The 18,150-nt window shown below is 36.3% G+C and overlaps 2 protein-coding genes across 7 annotated transcripts; both read left to right on the top strand.

Moving 5' to 3' along the window:
* The first annotated feature begins 1,485 nt into the window (after nt 1-1,485).
* tesmin (testis expressed metallothionein like protein) lies at nt 1,486-12,132 on the top strand. Of its 6 annotated transcripts, none has more exons than XM_048158027.1 (12): nt 1,486-1,661; nt 3,082-3,474; nt 3,623-3,715; nt 3,812-3,901; nt 6,275-6,444; nt 6,880-6,982; nt 8,306-8,376; nt 8,486-8,545; nt 8,741-8,843; nt 8,947-9,084; nt 9,181-9,299; nt 11,162-12,132. In XM_048158027.1, the coding sequence occupies exons 1-12, from the start codon at nt 1,536-1,538 to the stop codon at nt 11,355-11,357; spliced, it is 1,662 nt and encodes a 553-aa protein (XP_048013984.1). In that variant the 5' UTR covers nt 1,486-1,535; the 3' UTR covers nt 11,358-12,132. The 6 variants fall into 6 exon arrangements, with proteins under 6 accessions (XP_048013984.1, XP_048013981.1, XP_048013982.1 ...); XM_048158024.1 differs by having other exon boundaries at nt 1,487-1,661; nt 6,266-6,444; XM_048158025.1 differs by having other exon boundaries at nt 1,487-1,661; nt 3,623-3,721.
* Nucleotides 12,133-12,460: 328 nt separating this feature from the next.
* Nucleotides 12,461-13,347, top strand: LOC125246910 (spexin prohormone 2-like). The gene is made up of 5 exons (XM_048158033.1): nt 12,461-12,595; nt 12,681-12,758; nt 12,835-12,889; nt 13,025-13,102; nt 13,193-13,347. The coding sequence occupies exons 1-5, from the start codon at nt 12,593-12,595 to the stop codon at nt 13,267-13,269; spliced, it is 291 nt and encodes a 96-aa protein (XP_048013990.1). The 5' UTR covers nt 12,461-12,592; the 3' UTR covers nt 13,270-13,347.
* Nucleotides 13,348-18,150: the final 4,803 nt, after the last annotated feature.

The raw sequence follows: 18,150 nt of genomic DNA, 5'->3' as shown, positions 1-18,150 counted from the left end.
GATGAACGAAGGTCTTTCGGTGTGGAACGACATGAGGGTAGTAAATGATAAGGAGTCAGACAGCTTGGTCACAAAAATATCTTAATTTGAGGAGCCACTGTGTTACTCTCATAGGTTTTCATCTTTCGGTGTGGAACGACATGGGGTGAGTAAATGATAAGGAGTCATCTCGAGTGACTGTGTTCAGTTCATCAAAAATATCTTAATTTGGTTCGGAGGGGACATTAATCGCCGCATTATTAATTAAGCAGTTCAACCCGTCAGCACCCACAATGGATTCCACTGCCTGCACCGCTGCATCCACACTGCTGTCACTGGTGACATCTGAAATAAAAAACACAGACCGATTTGTGAACTGCTTTGGCTATATAATGTCTTTTTAATGAGTTATATCAATTAAATAGTTTGCAAAATGATGAAAGCACATAAAAAAATGACTAAATCTGAAAATATAAAAATAAAATCCAGTTATAAATATTAATAAATAATATGACAGTAGGTCAATAATAGAAAAATAGCACTGTTTAGGATTGAAAAATGGATTTAAAAAACAACAAACATTTATTTTCAAGATTTCCAGAACTGTATGAATCATGCTAATTAAATGTAATTTGGACTTTATATATAGATTTACAGTGAATATAGAGTTTTATCAGAGAAATTATACAGTATGTTTGTCAATGTCAATCATATAATCACATTTCCTTGTCCTTTGTCTTCACCTACTGGACATACATAGGAATTGCACTCCACAAGTAATATTTTGGGTGAAGTAAAATAATCGGAAGTGAGCAACCCTATGCTCTACTTTTTTTTTTTTTTTTATGTTTTATGTGTGTTTCCTCTTTACTTCTTTGCTCTTAAAGGGATAGTTCACCCAAAAATTAAAATTATTTCATCATTTACTCACCCTCAAGATGTTCCAAACCTGCATACATTTCTTTCTTCTGCTGAACACAAAAGAAGATATTCTGAAAATTTTTGGTAACCAAACAGTTGATGGACCCCATTGAGTTCTGTAGTATTTTTTACTATGGAAGTCAATGTTTGGTCCCCCATATTCTTCAAAATATCTTCTTTTGTGTTCAGCAGAAGAAAGAAATGTATGCAGGTTTGGAACATCTTGGGGGTGAGTAAATTATGAAATAATTTTCATTTTTGGGTGAACTATGACTTTAACTTTGCCGTCTCTTATTTTGACACTGCAGGTAATGTACCTAACATATCTACTACACATTTCTTGCTTATGCAACTTAATATATAATGCATGACGTGCGTAATCAAAAAACAAAACAAAACCACTTGAATTATTATGTTTACATTAACTCCAGCTGTAAAATGCTTAGTCACGTGACAGAGTAACTCACCGAGAGGCACAACATGAACGCCTGGATTAGATTTGGCGAGTTCTTGCAGTTCCTGACAATGACAGCAAAGCTCGTTAAGCAACATGTCCACAGAGTTGTATTGAGCACAGGCGCTGTCGTGCACTGTGATGGCCTACCTCTGCAGCGGCTGGATTCCGAGCGGTGGCAATGATCTTTTGGGGTCTCTCCGGGGTAGCGAGCAGCTGTCTGACCATCTGCAGTCCGAGGCCCCTGCTGGCCCCCGTGATCAGCACCGAGCGACACTTGGCGAAGTTCATCTTCATATTCAAAACGGTGCGAGCACTCATCACGCGCACTCTCTCTCTTAAAGGGTTTCACAATTTAAGTCAGCTGGAGGCGTGGTTAGTTTCATAAGCGTCCAAACTCCAAACTTTACCATATTTAGTGCAATATGCATTAGAAATATTTATAAGAAAGGAAAAAAAAAAAGAAGAAGAAGAAAAAAATATATATAACGCGCTTCACTAATGCTTGTATTATTAATTTATTTAAAAGTTTACTAGAATAAAAATATCATTAAATAAATTACATGAATTGTTTACCAAGCCGATTTACAAAATAAAAAAGATAAATGTGAAATACAGATTCACGCGATTTCTCGCGATTTTTACTGTTAATGCGCGTGAGCTCAATAAGCTAAGTCGAGCGTATCAATAACGTCAAAACATATTCAAAACTTTTATATACTCTTATATAAGTCACTTTTGTTATTTTAAACATAAAAAAAATCCAGTACGTACTTATTTATCTGGTAAGTGTCTCATAATGGTTGTACATTTTATACTTTTATCAATATCTTGAGGTAAATGAAATGATTAGCTAAGTCGCTAGCTTAACGAGTTTACGTTACTTCAAAGTAAATAAACTAAACTTACAAACAAATAATATTAAAAATACGTGGTTATCTGTGTATATTTTATATTCGAGCCGAACATTTTTATGCCTGGTTACACAGATGAAATGTTGCCAATTAAATAGTTTACAGAAGAACTAAAAAAAAAAAATTAAATTTACTTTCCATTATATATTCAGGACCATGTTGTTGTTGACTAAAACTCGTTATCAGTATAATTGAAATAAAAAAATAGTTGAAAAACTTTAAATCTTTTTTTTTTATTAGGAGTGCAAAACACAACATACAGTGAAAACAAAACACAAAACCAACAATAAAATAGCAATGAAAAATAAGCAGATATGACAAACGGGTAATAGTAGAAGTATTTAAGTAGTAATAGCATGTATAATAATAATGATAATAATAATATTTTGTGATGACGGCAACAGTAATATCAATAATAATATTAGTAATAAGAGTAATAATAATAACAATAGTAATACTAAAGATGGTGATGATGATAATAATTTGTTTTGAATGGTAATATCAATAATAATAACAACATTAATAACAATAATAATAATAATAATAATAACAATAGTGTGATACTAATACTAAAGATGGTGATGATAATATTTTGTGATGAAACTTTAAATCTGAAGTAAAATAGAAAAGAAATGTTTTGACAACTAACTGAAATATGTTTGTTGAAATAAAAATAGAAATATTTAAAAATATCAAAAACGAATAAAATGACAAAATTATTAAATAATAATAATAATAATATATATATATATATTTTTTTTTAAATATCTGTAGATTAATATGTTTTTCTCATTTATGGCCGTGTGACTACAGCGCCATCTACAGCAGCATTATAATATCAGGAGAATGAATGAATCGGAGGGGCAAGAGTACAGCTACAGAAGAGAATTATCCGAAGGGTCTCTGGTCCCCTTACAACACAGCCATGAAAGTCCTAGAAATGAAAATCTATTCAGTCATGGGATGCATTCAGGACTGGGATACTCCAGGACGGAAGAAGCCCTGCAGGAGGATGACTACACTTACAGGATTCTTCATCCACTAACATGTGATCCTGTGCCTCAAGTAGCCCACTTTAGCTCAGCGCCCTATTCTGAATACTTGCTGCCACCATCAAGCCATTATCAGCATGCATTAGGCCAACCGTACAGCTCCATTAGAAGCCCATGGCCGTCCCAGGAGGCTTTTCATTACGGCATTTCATCAGTGAGTGTGCACAAATTGAAAGCATTTACTATGGGAAATCTGAAATCTCATTTAATGGTCAGAACTGAATGCCTTAAGCATTTCCAGTAAGTAGGTTACATCTCTTAAAACACATTAAATTAGCAAAATTTCTTTGTTTATCTCACAGGGAGAGATCTGTCGAGCTGTCGCCACTATCAGCTCTGATGGTGCAGATGATTACAGTATGGAGGGTTATTCTGCAAACCAAGGATTCATACATGTAAATGTAATGTGCAGTTTGTTTGTATGTATGTGTATGTGAAGCTTACGCTTGGTTCAAATGGATTTAATGGATTCTTCATATGTACGTTTTCAGAGAAATCAGTCACATACTCTTCTTGTGTCACCACATGACCAGCACAAGCTGGATGAGAAGCTTCCAGCTCAGACGTCCAGTATTTGTCAGGTATCATTCTCTCTCAAATGCCCTGTTTTTAATTGCTGTAATTGGCAGGATTTAGGGGCTTATGAACATTAAGTGTGTGTTTAAAAAAAAATCAAATAATTTCTCAAATCCCAGTTAGCCATTTGTAATTCGAATTCCTAAAGTGTGTAAACACAAGGTTTTCAACCTTAATGTTTCTTAAGCAGCAAATCATCATATTAGAAAGATTTCTAAAGGATCATGTGACACTGAAGACTGGAGTAATGATGCTGAGAATTCAGCTTTGCCATCACAGGAATAAATATAAAAATATGTGTGTGTGTATATATATAAAAAAAAAAAAAAGAAAATATTACTGTTTTTACTGTATTAACCCTTAAATGCATGACTGTTTTGCCAATCATTCTTACATATTCGTGTCTTTATCGACCCAGATCTATATCTAACACGGATGGATCTCTACCTGTCGCGATAATATAAAACTCCTCTGATATTAGGTAACAATTACAGAAGAATAAAATAAATCATATTTTGTTACCTTTTGGAGCTTGAAAGGGTTCCGTTTGAGCAGATGTTTATTGCCATCATCACTGTCCTCATCAGAGCTCATTTCCCAGTAAATTCAGCAAATAATAGGCTAGTTTTATGTTTGAGGTCAGGAATATGAGCCTATTCGCGATCTCAAATGTATTCTCAAAACTATATAATTTTCAAAATCTTCAAAATCAATATTTCGATCGCTAACAGCTTCACCAGATCCATTCAGTAAGAGTTACAGTCATATTTGATTGCGTTCAGTACTTGCTCTGCAGTAAATCGCTGAGCCATTTCATGTTTTTCTTATTATTTCGTTTTCTGTCTGAATGAAACATCACTTCAGCATTGTGTATCAGATATTGCCACCTTGTGGAATAAAGGTGAATTGCACTTTTTCCGTCATCTAAGATTCAATTATTGTTGTGCAGAAAAAATATACGTACACTCATACACACCTCGGGTCGTTAGCGACCCTATACAATTTTTACACAAAATGAACGCAAAAATAGGCATTCTTTTATAATTTTATGATTTTTTTTTCTTGTTATATTCTGTATAATGAATTGATTGAGGAATACCAAGAAGGTTGATGTCTAACTTTAAAAAATGAACGAGGAGGAGGATAGTGAATGACGTCCCGGGTCACTAAAGACCCAAGGTATGCATTTAAGGGTTAAATAAATAAAGCCTTGGTAAGCATAAGAGACTTCTTCCAAAAACATTGAGAAATTAAAAGACAATCACAAACTTTTGAATGCCAGTATATATGTATTTGCTTGGGGGAAATTTTTTTTTATTAAATATATATATATATACACTACCCTCCAAAAGTTTGGAAATGCCCTGGAAGAGTGGGGTTTTGGACAATATTGGCATGAATCCTTTTTAATTTGTGATAATTTTGCACTTATAAGGGACAACACAAACTACGAAAACATATTTTATTATATAAACAGTTTATAAATAGAAAAAAAATTAAATTTTTGATTCATCAAAATATCCACCATTAGCAGCTATCTGACCTAAACTGGGTTCTAATTGGTTCATTGTATCTAAACTTAATTGGCAATCAATTGTTGAAGCTATTAAGGTGTGCTGACCCAAAAATCTTTTACAAACCTGGGCCAAGTTTAAACCAGTAACCAGGTATCACAGCTGGCAAAGGGACATGTCTGACTTTGACATGATTATATTGCCATTATTATGTAATCAAAATGAAAATTATTATTGCTGGTCTTCAATGATAATGTCAAGTTACTTTAATGTATTTGCACCAAAAAAATAATAAGGATTAATGCTGATATTGTCCAAAACCACACTTTGCCAGGGGTGTTTCCAAACGTTTGGAGGAGCAGTGTATATATTAAAGAATAATTTTTAGAGACACAAGACCAGCCCTGCCTGAATTCCAAAGCAGGGGGGTCCAAATTATTTGTTATATAAACATTATAATAATAATGTCACTATAAACACTATTGTTATTCTCTAAAATAGATTTTTACAAAATACATAAAAAGAAGACAAATCAAAGACTGTTCATACATCTACTGTACAAATAATAAAATACTTGCCATTTATGTGTTTTTTTTTTAAATACATAGACTCCAGTTAATAGACAAAGATCACTGAATCCCTGGTTTATCCAAACAGTTAGAGAGCTTAAAAAGAGATTTAGACATCTGTTTGGAAATCATTATTCCTGCAGTTTCATTTGGTGCCACTAGTTGTGCCGAAATTACACACTTCATTTGTTGTTCTGAGTGTCTGATTGTGCCAATAAACTGAAGGTCTTTGATAAATAAAATTGAAGCCATTTCAAAAGTGATGAAACAGGCCGTCTTCTCTGAGATGTTACAGCCCGTGCAGGTTGTGTGTGACGTGAGCGGTGGAGGGCAGGTCATCGTGTTGAACCATTGCGGTCCTGATCAGATTCCCCACTCTGTGATGACTGATCTTGACACACAGTCTCTGCCTAAGCTGTCAGTCCAGAGCTGCTCTACTGAGGACCAGTTACCTCATGGAAAAGGTGAACTTTTAATTGATTTAAAGGAGTCATATCATGCATTTTTTTTATCATTTATTTTTTCCCTTTGAGGTCTGTTTGCAAAAACAGCCATAATTTAGTTTCATGCCCATTTTCCACACTCTCCATGCTCCTTAGAGTCAAACAGGCCTTATTTGTTGCTGTGCCTATCAGTCTTCTATTTAAAGAATCCCTATGCATATAAAATGAATAACAGTATTTATTTTTGTTAAAAATAAATGTCAGCTGTTCCTTTCTAATGCTGACATCCTTCTGACATCGAGCATTGTTAAAGCTAAAGGAAATTTTTATTTCTTATGACCTGACTCCTTTCAGACGTTTATGGGGTTCACAGTTATGGACACACTTTTATTTTAAAATAGACTACAAGTTTAGTAGTTGTATGTACTGATTGAAGTATTTGAATGTCCTGTCCATCATCAGATACCGGACATTCAGAGACATTCACTGGGCAGCCTCAGACCCACAAGACATCTGCAGGTGTGACGTTCAACCTCACGCCCGGACCTTATGCTTCACAGGTAGTGTTGAAGGTTAACATCATTTTCAGTGTCATTTGAAGTAAATGTGTCATATAGCATATAAATATATACAGGCCTATACACACATAATGAGTAAATCGCATAAATAATTGTTTGTCCTTACCTAAAAATTACAAGAAAATATTTTGCCTGAACAAAATTAAAACAATAGTAAAACAATAAATTTTTGCATTTGTTGGGAAAGTTGGGGGAGAGACGCACACTTCGATTAGACTGGATAAACACATGCAGCATCTTAATTGTTAAGAAAATGAAATGAAATAAATGAATAAATCAAGCCTTTATTACATAACACTAAGCTATATCATACAACATTCAGAAAAAGAACAGTTTGCGCTCCTAAGGGCTTTCACACTTTTCTAAATGTGGGCCTTCTCTCAGTGGACCTGCTGATTAATTCTTCAAGCAGGGTCGAAACATAAACATCGCATTCATCAATAATATGCATCTAGACAGCTGAAATGGAAAATGATGGGCCGCCACAAGAACTGCCTGCTCTCGCCGCTGCACCTCTGAGCGCACCACGTCAGGTCCTGAAACATTTGTCTCCTACACAGGCTGGATTAATGGATATTATTGGCCAGGGAGGCTGATGGGGGGCATATGGGAGGGGGGCGGCCACACACCCCCGCACCCCTAGTTCTTACGTCTATGGCCCAATGACGCTACAATGAGCATTTACTACTTTTAAAAAAATGCAGATCAGGAAGCGGGTCGGGTACAATATTTTCCTTTTTTTTTGCGAGTTGCGGGCGGTTTAGTTGAAAACGTCGGTCGGGTGCGGGTTGTTTATACATTGACCCGCGCATCACTGTTCTGCACCGACACACACACACGCACACACACACACACAAAAAGCAGCTTAAATTAAATTTTTTATCACGCTTCCATGATGAATACCTCAACTGCACATTACAATTCACTTAATGTAACTTTATTTGTTTATCTCATTAAATTAATAATTTTTTGGTGTTATAGAAATGGGAATTTGCTGAATTTTCATGAAAATAATGTCTCGATTCAAGAAAATCTTAATGGTCCTAAAAAAATTATTTTGATTTTGGGGTAAAATATGACCAGGACATTTTTTTTTTAGTATTGCATGTATGTATGTGCGTACTGCATGTTTGTATTCATCTAAATACTATACTATACTAAAGTGCTTGAAGGATTGCTTCCATTTTCAAATGTAAATATATATATATATATATATATATATATATATATATATATATATAGTTTGCAACAAAATACATATAGTTAAAATTTGTTTAAAAAAATAATTTTTATCTTTTTTTTTAGCTTCATCAGACACTTTGCCCCACTCAGACTGTAGTACAGGAAGAGGAGGGTCAGACTAAAAGATGTGGACGGTAAATGTCATTACTGTAAAACCTCACATCTCATGCTTATTCCTGACAACTGCCCTATCATTTTTATAAAACAGTTTCAACTATGGCATAACTGTTCTTTTTTTATTAGTGTGAAGTGGGAAAAATCAAAGCGGCCCTGCAACTGCACAAAATCTCAGTGTCTGAAACTGTAAGTATTTTCATGCTTTTTTTTTTTTTTTTTTTTAGCTTTTTATTTGGCCTTGGTTGTATTACCCAACAGCATGTTTATTATTTACACAATGATCTCTTTTATACTTGCTTGGTCATGATGACTAATGCTTCTGTACAAAAATAACCTACTATGTAAAATCAGCTCCAAACTACCAAATCATTTCTCTGACAGTTACTGTGAATGTTTTGCGAACGGAGAGGTCTGCAACAACTGCAAATGCGTAAACTGCTACAATAATACTGAGCATGACTCAGAGAGATCCCAGGCTATAAAGGTGAACCACATAACATCTTAAAACATACCAACTAGTCAATGTGTCTCTTTGACTAAATGCGACTGATAACTTCATAATATTCTGCATTTTTATTACTCCTAAGGCCTGTCTGGAGAGGAATCCAGGGGCTTTTCGGCCTAAGATTGGCAGTAAGAAACAGGGGAATGTGAAGGGACGTCACACAAAAGGCTGCAACTGCAAGCGTTCAGGCTGCCTGAAGAACTACTGCGAGTGTTATGAGGTAAGCTGAGATGTTTTGGCTGACCTTATATGTAGTATACACTCTGTAGTGTGATTTTTTTTTTCTTTTTTTGTCCTACACTGCAATTCATTGCAGGCTAAAATCATGTGCACATCCACCTGTAAGTGTGTGGGCTGCCGAAACTATGAGGAAAGCCCTTCGAAGAAGAGATCAGAGCGGGACAGGCCTGACTCCAGCATCTACTACCCGACCAGGTACATATGAGATCACTATAATACTGTAATCATGAACAGTAAAAAATCATTTTTCTATTTTTAAAAAAATATCTTTTCTCACGGGAGAAGAAAAAAGACAACAACAACTAGGAATTGTAGGCTTGTCTTGTCAAAAATTAAGCAGACACTATATACATATACACCGATCAGGCATAACATTATGACCACCTCCCTAATATTGCGTTGGTCACCCTTTTGCTACCAAAACAGCCCTGACCCGTCGAGGCATGGACTCCTCTAGACCCCTGAAGGTGTGCTGTGGTATCTGGCACCAAGATGTTAGCAGCAGATCCTTTAAGTCCTGTAAGTGTCGAGGTGGATCCTCCATGGATCGGACTTGTTTGTTCAGAACATCCCACAGATGATCGATTGCATTGAGATCTGGAGAATTTGGAGGCCAAGTCAACACCTCAAACTCGTTGTTGTGCTCCTCAAACCATTCCTGAACCATTTTTGCTTTGTGGCAGGTGCATTATCCTGCTGAAAGAGGCCACAGCCCTCAGGGAATAGCGTTTCTATGAAAGAGTGTACATGGTCTGCAACAATGCTTAGGTAGTGGTACGTGTCAAAGTAACATCCACATGGATGGCAGGACCCAAGGTTTCCCAGCAGAACATTGCCCAAAGCATCACACTGCCTCCCTCAGCTTGCCGTCTTCCCATAGTGCATCCTGGTGCCATGTGTTCCCCAGATAAGTGACGCACACACACCCAGCCATCCACATGATGTAAAAGAAAACGTGATTCATCAGACCAGGCCACCTTCTCCCATTGCTCCATGGTCCAGTTCTGATGCTCACGTGCCCACTGTTGCCACTTTCAGTGGTTTTCGGCACCCTGACTGATCTGCTGCTATGCAGCCCCATACGCAACAAACTGCGATGAACTGTGTATTCTGACACCTTTCTATCAGAACCAGCATTAACTTCTTGAGCAATTTGAGCTACAGCAGCTTGTCTGTTGGATTGAACTACATGGGCCAGCCTTCACTCCTCACGTGCATCATTGAGCCTTGGCCACCCATGACCCTGTAATCGTTTCACCGCTGTTCCTTCCTTGGACCACTTTTGATAGATACTGACCACTGCAGACTGTGAACACCCCACAAGAGCTGCAGTTTTGAAGATGTTCTGACCCAGCCATCACAATTTGGCCCATGTCAAACTCGCTCAAATCCTTACGCTTGCCCATTCTTCCCGCTTCTAACACATCAACTTTGAGGACAAAATGTTCACTTGCTGCCTAATATATCCCACCCACTAACAGGTGCCGTGATGAAGAGATAATCAGTGTTATTCACTTCACCTGTCAGTGCTCATAATGTTATGCCTGATTGGTGTGTCTTATATAATATATATATATATATATATATATACATACATATACAAACAATAAATATAAGTTCTTCTGTATTGTCCTCTATGTCGTCTTTTAGTAGGCATTTCTCTCCCACCTCCACTCCATCTGCACTGGCCGTGTGACACCGCAAGCACATTTGCAATTAGAGTCACTCACAACAATGAGTGGACCCATCAGCAATATGCCAACTAATGTCATACCGATTATATTTTACGCTTAAAAATAAGGGCTCAAGTCTTTTGAGCTGGTTGCTGAGTAGATCATGTGAATCAAAAGGCCTTCAATGTCACTTTCAAGAATGATTGGCCATAGATTTCTATGAACTGTTAGCTTACATTTATGGAATCAATGTAAAGTCCATCGAGTTTGAGGTTAAAGGCTGCTGCTTCTGTCGTGCTTTGTTGGTTGTTTTTCAAATGGTAGTAAATGAGAGCAGTAGGATTTTGTTATTCCTTTGGTCACTGAGGGTGTCTCTGTTGATAGGTGTCCTCTGGCGTGCATCACGCCCGATGTAGTGGAAGCCACATGCGGCTGTCTTCTCGCCCAGGCTGAAGAGGCAGAGAAGGAAGGGTACATTTCAGCTCACGCTGAGAGAATGATTTTGGAGGAGTTCGGCCAGTGCCTGACGCAGATCGTCCGATCGATATTCAAATCCACCAACGTGCAATTTAATGTGTAGCTCGGGAACAAATCCTCAGTGTTGTGATTGATCCAGATGGGATGGTTACCAACAAGTGTTTCTGTTTTTGTTTTCTTTAAATGTTTTAAAAATTCACATCCTCATGACTTTAATAGCACATTTTATTTATTTATTTATATTTATTTATTTATTTAAATATAAATGCTGTTATTTAAATATAATACAAAATGTCAATTATTTATATGTATATTTTTTTCTTTTCTTTTTTATTTCCATTCATTCCCACCATATCACATCCACATTTTAATTGAACATTTTATTTATATTTATGTATTTAAATATAATTTTTTTTTACTATTGTTTATATATTTCAGTATATGTGTTTCTATTAATTCCCACCACTTTACATTTTTATTATTTTAATTGATCATTTTATTTATATTTAAATATATTATTTAAACGGGATTTAAATGTTATTAAAAAACCCCACCATTTTTTATTTGTAGTTTGTTGAGAATATCTTAAATCATCTAAAGCCGAAGAATCTGAGACAACCTTGCTTTTAAAGCATTTAACGTTTCCATGTTTTTTTCCATGTTACTTGTTCTGGAATGTTTTTTGCTGTTCTGAAATTTTATCTCAGTTCTCATGTCAGGGAATTTCTGTCAGGTTGTGCAGTCATTTCCATGCGTTACAAATTTAGTGGCATTTTCATTTTGTCATTTGCAGTTGTGTTTATGTAATGGAGCTGTCACCGTGTTTATGCATCAGTAACTTTTTTTCTGTCTGTTACATAAACTGATTGACATCTTGATCTTTTTTTTAAAATCTTGTTTCATTTTCTCATTTTTAATCATAACGTACCCAAATGCACCAGGCTTATACTCACTTTAAATTAATAAAAGGTAAACGTTTACGTCACATTTCACGCAAGCAACTCATTCAAGCCATTTTGGATTCGAGGTTGAAACACTCTTAAGAAAAACATGAGTGTTTTTCTCATGTGTAGAATTTTAGAGACACAGCTGTAGGGAAAACCTCACCGTATTGATTTTCATTATAGCAGATGCTCTTGACGTCAAGCTTTTCTGCAGGTTAATGTAGAGAGCGTTTCCATGATAGGACAAGGTGCAAGCAAGCGATGTCTCTCGCAGGGGGTTGTATCGAACCTTGGGTCCTGTTGTTAAAGAAGGACATAAATAGAGGAGTAGGGAACTGGACCGTTCAGATTTGTTTAGATCTTCTCATCAAAAACAATTCTTGATCCAACAAAAATGGTAAATATGCATTATTATAGCCGTTTTTATGTGCATACATTAGCATTGAATAACAGATAATGTTTCATTTGTTTTCTCTTTGTAGATATCAAGAATGTGGATTTTATGGACATGCACAGTTGTGATATTTTTACTGGTGAGAGAGTGTCATTGCATTCAAAAGGTATGTTTTTTGAGTTTTATTATAATTATTTATGCTGTTTCTTTTACTCATTTACTGTAAATAATGTCTTTTATAGACCACGTTATCTAAGAACTGGGGACCACAGTCAATGCTTTATCTAAAGGGAAAACGTGAGTGTTGTCTGGCCTCTTTAATTCACTTTGAGTAGTCAGATCGATTGGCTGTTATCATGAGTGTTTGTTTTAGCTGATGATGAAGTATGAATAGATGTGGCCAGATTTTGATTTTTCCCTTTTTTCCCCCAGATGGAAGACGGTTTGTCCCTGACATTGATGACATTATTTCAAATTCAGGGTTGAAGAGCTGGTACGCAGTTCTCAAAGGTGTGAATCAATAGTTCCTGATTGTTGCAGATACTACAGTTCTTGAGTTGTTTTATCTTTCATTATCTTGACTGTTGTGTTTTCTTCAAGGGTTTCTGAAACTGAAGTCACTGAATGCAAGAAAACAGTCAGGATTGTTCACAACGCAGAACTTTGTTATCCGTTAATTGGAGTGAAGGGTTTGTGTACAGTGTGCCATATTTTGTAATGTTTAAGATTCAAAATAAATCTATTTATGTCAAATATGTGGGGGAAAAGATTTGTTTTTGGTGTTTTTTTTGGTCTGCTGCATTGTTCTGGCAAACTTTAGATAGGGCTATAGTTGCTTTTTAATGTTCTGAAAATGGTGAGAGTCATGTTTTATAAATAAAAGAAATAAATCATACTTAACATTCACACTAAAGTTGAATTATATCCCTATTTGTGGTCATATGTGGTTATTTTATGCTTCCGCATTTGTTTCAGTTGCTTTACACTTTTAGTTGCACTTTTCTTAATAAACAGGAGTCATTGTATGTACATATAGAGATAAATCCAAGGCAGCTGAGGTACTTCAGATGACCTTAAATACCTCGGACTCGCAGCCAATTCCAGCAGCTGCAAAAGGAGAGATCAGATCATGTGAGCCAGACGTGTCGCCTGCTCAGAGAGCAATGGCTCCTTTCACTGCCCTCACACACTTCAGTCTTTAATGACTATGTTATGAGAGATATTCTCTTACAATATGTGGTCTGTTTAACAGTGTAGAATACATTTCATTATCAGAAGCACTGCAAAGCAAACGAAGTGAATATTTCCAAGTCTTTAGCCAGTTTCACTTTCTCAAGGTCACATAACTTTGTGAATATGCTTTAAGGAAATATTGCATTAAACAGTATAGACTTTTAAATATATGCTCTGGTAAAGTTTAGGCAATTTAACATCAATAATAGCTTGATTATTTACACAGTGGCAGGAAAACTTGCAGGAAGCACATTAACAGCTAAAGTTGCAGTCAAATGCATCAAAACATTACAGAAATTATCAAATGCTTGTGTTTGTGCTATTTTCCCACCAAAAATGATGTCACTTCCTGAAGGATGATGTCATTTAAGAACTGATATTAGGTAAAGGGATATTACAATAAAAATTCACACTTTTGTGCACATTATTTTCATTTAAAACTGATTTTTGTCTTTAAAATTGTGCGTTTAATATTTTATCCACTATATGTGTTCAAGTCATGTCGGAAAGATTGTATTTATGAGTTGAAAGCACAAAAGGAAGTTTGAATCCGCCACTGAATAAAAAATAAAAAAGGTTATTGCGTCTTTTTCTCAGACTTGCATGATATAAACTTGCAGTTGCTAGTTATAAAGTCAGAATTGCGAGATATAAACTCGCAATTCAGAGAAATAGAACTGCAAGATATTTTTTTCTCTCGCAATTCTTGACTTTCAGAACTGTGAGATATAAACTTGCAATTGTAAAAATGGTAAAAATGTCAGTCTTTTTTTCTTTAGACTTTATAACTTACAATTGCAAGTTTATATGTCACAATTCAAGTCAGAATTGCCAGGTATAAACTCAAATTGCGAGAAAATAGAATTGCGAGATATAAATTCACAATTGCGAGGAAAAAAGTCAGAATTGCGAGATTATATCACACAATTCTTTTACATTTTTTATTCCTGAAACAAGCTTACATATGTGAACGCCACAACAAAGTCGTAAATAAAGGGAGGGGGAGCTCGGGATTTTCTTTAAGCCCTGATTGTTACTAGTTGGGGGCGTGTCAGTGAGAAACATGGTGGAATGCCACAATACTTAGCAATGACATTGTCAGGCCTTTTAATTAACAACAAAATAAGCTAATTGCCTGCACAAAACATAATAGCATTATAACTTTATATGTATCGATAAAGATTGTGGCTTTCATAAATTAAAACATAAAAAAAGCAAAACACACCTGATGCATATTCTTTTTTTCTAAATGTGCCATAGAATGTCTTTTCAAAAGATATAATATAAGTTTAAGGTGTCCCCTGAATGTGTCTATGAAGTTTCAGCTCAAAATACCCCATAGATTTTTTTTAATTAAGTTTTTTAACTGCCTATTTTGGGGGCATCATTAACTATGCGCAGATTCAGGCTGCGCGGCCCCTTTAAATCTCTCGTTCCCTGCCCCCCCGAGCTCTTGACTATAAGTGCAGTTATACAATGTATAAACAAAGTTCACACAGCTAATATAACCCTCAAATGGATCTTTACAAGATGTTCGTCATTCATGCTGCATGCATGGATCGGATCATGTGAGTATAGTATTTATTTGGATGTTTACATTTGATTCTGAATGAGTTTGATGGTGCTCCGTGGCTAACGGCTAATGCTACACTGTTGGAGAGATTTATAAAGAATGAAGTTGTGTTTATGAATTATACAGACTGCAAGTGTTTAAAAAATGAAAATAGCGACGGCTCTTGTCTCTGTGAATACAGTAATAAACGATGGTAACTTTAACCACATTTAACAGTACATTAGCAACATGCTAACGAAACATTTAGAAAGACAATTTACAAATATCACTAAAAATATCATGTTATCATGGATCATGTCAGTTATTATTGCTCCATCTGCCATTTTTTGCTATTGTTCTTGCTTGCTTACCTAGTCTGATGATTCAGCTGTGCACAGATCCAGACGATAATACTGGCTGCCCATCTGGCATATGCAAATATTGGGGGCGTACATATTAATGATCCCGACTGTTACGTAACAGTCGGTGTTATGTTGAGATTCACCTGTTTTCCGGAGGTCTTTTAAACAAATGAGATTTATATAAGAAGGAGGAAGCAATGGAGTTTGAAACTCAATGTATGTCTTTTCCATGTACTGAACTCTTGTTATTTAACTATGCCAAAGTAAATTAAATTTTTGATTCTAGGGCACCTTTAATTTTCTATAAGTCGAGTTTAAAAACCTAGCTGTATTTAGTTAGTTAAAGGCACACTATGTAGTTTTCGCCTCTAGAGGTCGCTTGTTCAAAACAAAGGCGTAACTTAATGACGTCTTGATTTTGCGGAATCATGGGAGGTGTTGTCTTCACGTCTACAGCCGGTGGAAAAGAATCAGTCGAGACTTGGACAGAAATCATTTTCATGGATGAGCTAATGTATTAAAGATTTATTAACTGCTGTATGAAGCAGCGTGTGGCTGTAAACCGTTGGAGCGATTGCTAATGAGAGACGAGCGCAACACACGACACGGCTCGAGAGCAGTGGAGCTTTTATTATGCCGCAGTCGCCGCTTACGCTTCTTTGGGTCATGAGTATGTGTTCATCCATGTGTCCTGGTTAAAATTATTTATTTCTCTGGATTTAAACATTCTTGGAAACATCTGGGATAATGTAAGTACACAAGTCAACAAAATATATAACACTGTTCTAGTGGTTTTCAGATATTTTAATCCAAATCTATGGAGTCAAATTAATGCCTTAAAGTTTTGCACAAAAATAAAGTTTTGCAAAACAAAAAAAAGAATTGAGCAATAAAAAAATGTTTTGCAAACAAAAATAAAGAATTGCAAAATAAAATAACGTAGTGCAAAAATAAAAATATAATCAATTACAAAAATCATTGACAGCTGTAATCCTATTTTATCTTTGCCACATATTTTTCATGCTCAAACCTACTAAATCATTTGCAACGCTCATTTTATCCTGCGCTTCAGTCAAGCGTGCGCTCACGATACCGGTTTTCCTTTGCGCTGCACTTTTCTGTGCGGTTCTCTTTATAGCACTTGTTTGACGTGGGGGTGGAGTCAAGAAACGGGGGCACGTCCCCGCGAAACGCGTCATCAGCAGGAGACGCAGATCGGAACAGAACAGATCAAGCAGCGGCTGTGTCCGAAAACAAAGGCTGCGTTCCAGTTCAGTTTTTAAATGCCCTTCCCTCGCTAACTTCACTCGGTCTCGTTGACTCGGATGTACGTCATTGCTTACGTTGCACGAGTGCCCACTTCTGGCGGAACCTTTGTATGGGCTGAACTGGAACGTCCTAAACCCTTGATCACTTGGAATCCGCAATGGAGCTGATTTATTATTTATTTTTTCCCCTTACAAAATTGTTTAATACAGCATTCTATATGTATATATGTGTGTTTTAAATGTTTAAAAAAAATAATTAATATATCATAGAGTTGTTTGTGGTGGGGTAAATTAAACGCGATATGCGGTGACGTCACAATCGTGTTGCATTGTGGGTTATGGAGCTGCCTGAAGTGTACATATGAAGTAGACTCGCTCCCTCGGTCAAAATCGAGGGAGCGAGGGTCTGTCCATATAAACTTCCCTCGTCCACTTCACAAAGTGGAACGCACTTCAAAATGGCGGCAGGGATTCCCCCGAGGGGAAGTGTTTAGGGAAGTTTGCGAGTGCGTGTCTAAAACCGAACTGGAACGCAGCCCTAGGTAGCTGTCTTGTTGCCTCGCTGTCTTATAAGAGAATGACTTGTACAGCAGCGTTTGTGCATGAAGTCACCTCACGAAACTGATTTCGGACAGACTTCTGAGACAGCGTAAGAGTTTAATGATCTACAGCAATATAGCGCGAGCTTTGGTGAATATTTAATTACTACAGTAGTTATTTCTCGATAGAAATGATATCAAAATTGAAATATGTTGATCAAAATCGTACATTTATACACAAAATGAGCAGCAAATGCAATTTTCGGATGCCATCTTTATTTTTCAACTGTCACAGAATGGAAAGCACAGAATTGTGGGATATCAAAGGCAGCTAAGGATACATGTATGCTTCCTTCAAAAATCGATCTGAGGAAGGTATCTCATGAGACAGGAAGTGAAGCTAACATTGGATTCGGACGTGCCTTGATACCTTACTACCTTGAAATGTGTCCTCAGAAGGCAGCATTTTCCAGTTTTCGGACGCAGCCATAGAGACAGAGCGCATTTATTATAATCTGAAAACCACGCCCACCGGGGGAAAAACAATCCAACCGTCTCCAGGCTGCCTTCTTGTCTTTTCTGACTCATTACAAAAAACAGAACA

Source organism: Megalobrama amblycephala, linkage group LG15 (assembly GCF_018812025.1).
Source record: "Megalobrama amblycephala isolate DHTTF-2021 linkage group LG15, ASM1881202v1, whole genome shotgun sequence".
Classification (NCBI taxonomy): domain Eukaryota; kingdom Metazoa; phylum Chordata; class Actinopteri; order Cypriniformes; family Xenocyprididae; genus Megalobrama; species Megalobrama amblycephala.
Note: the sequence above shows the minus strand (reverse complement) of the source record. Positions and strands in the feature narration are given on the sequence as shown.

Bases quoted from the DNA above. Each gene is read 5' to 3' on its own strand.
- tesmin (XM_048158022.1), top strand. From the start codon at position 1,536: ATGATCTTTTGGGGTCTCTCCGGGGTAGCGAGCAGCTGTCTGACCATC. The intron at 1,662-3,081 runs GTGCGAGCACTC...GTGTGACTACAG, and splicing joins TCATCTTCATATTCAAAACG to CGCCATCTACAGCAGCATTA. The intron at 6,445-6,879 runs TGAACTTTTAAT...GTCCTGTCCATC, and splicing joins CAGTTACCTCATGGAAAAGG to ATCAGATACCGGACATTCAG.
- LOC125246910 (XM_048158033.1), top strand. The intron at 12,759-12,834 runs GTATGTTTTTTG...TGTCTTTTATAG, and splicing joins AGTGTCATTGCATTCAAAAG to ACCACGTTATCTAAGAACTG. The intron at 12,890-13,024 runs GTGAGTGTTGTC...TTTTTCCCCCAG, and splicing joins GCTTTATCTAAAGGGAAAAC to ATGGAAGACGGTTTGTCCCT.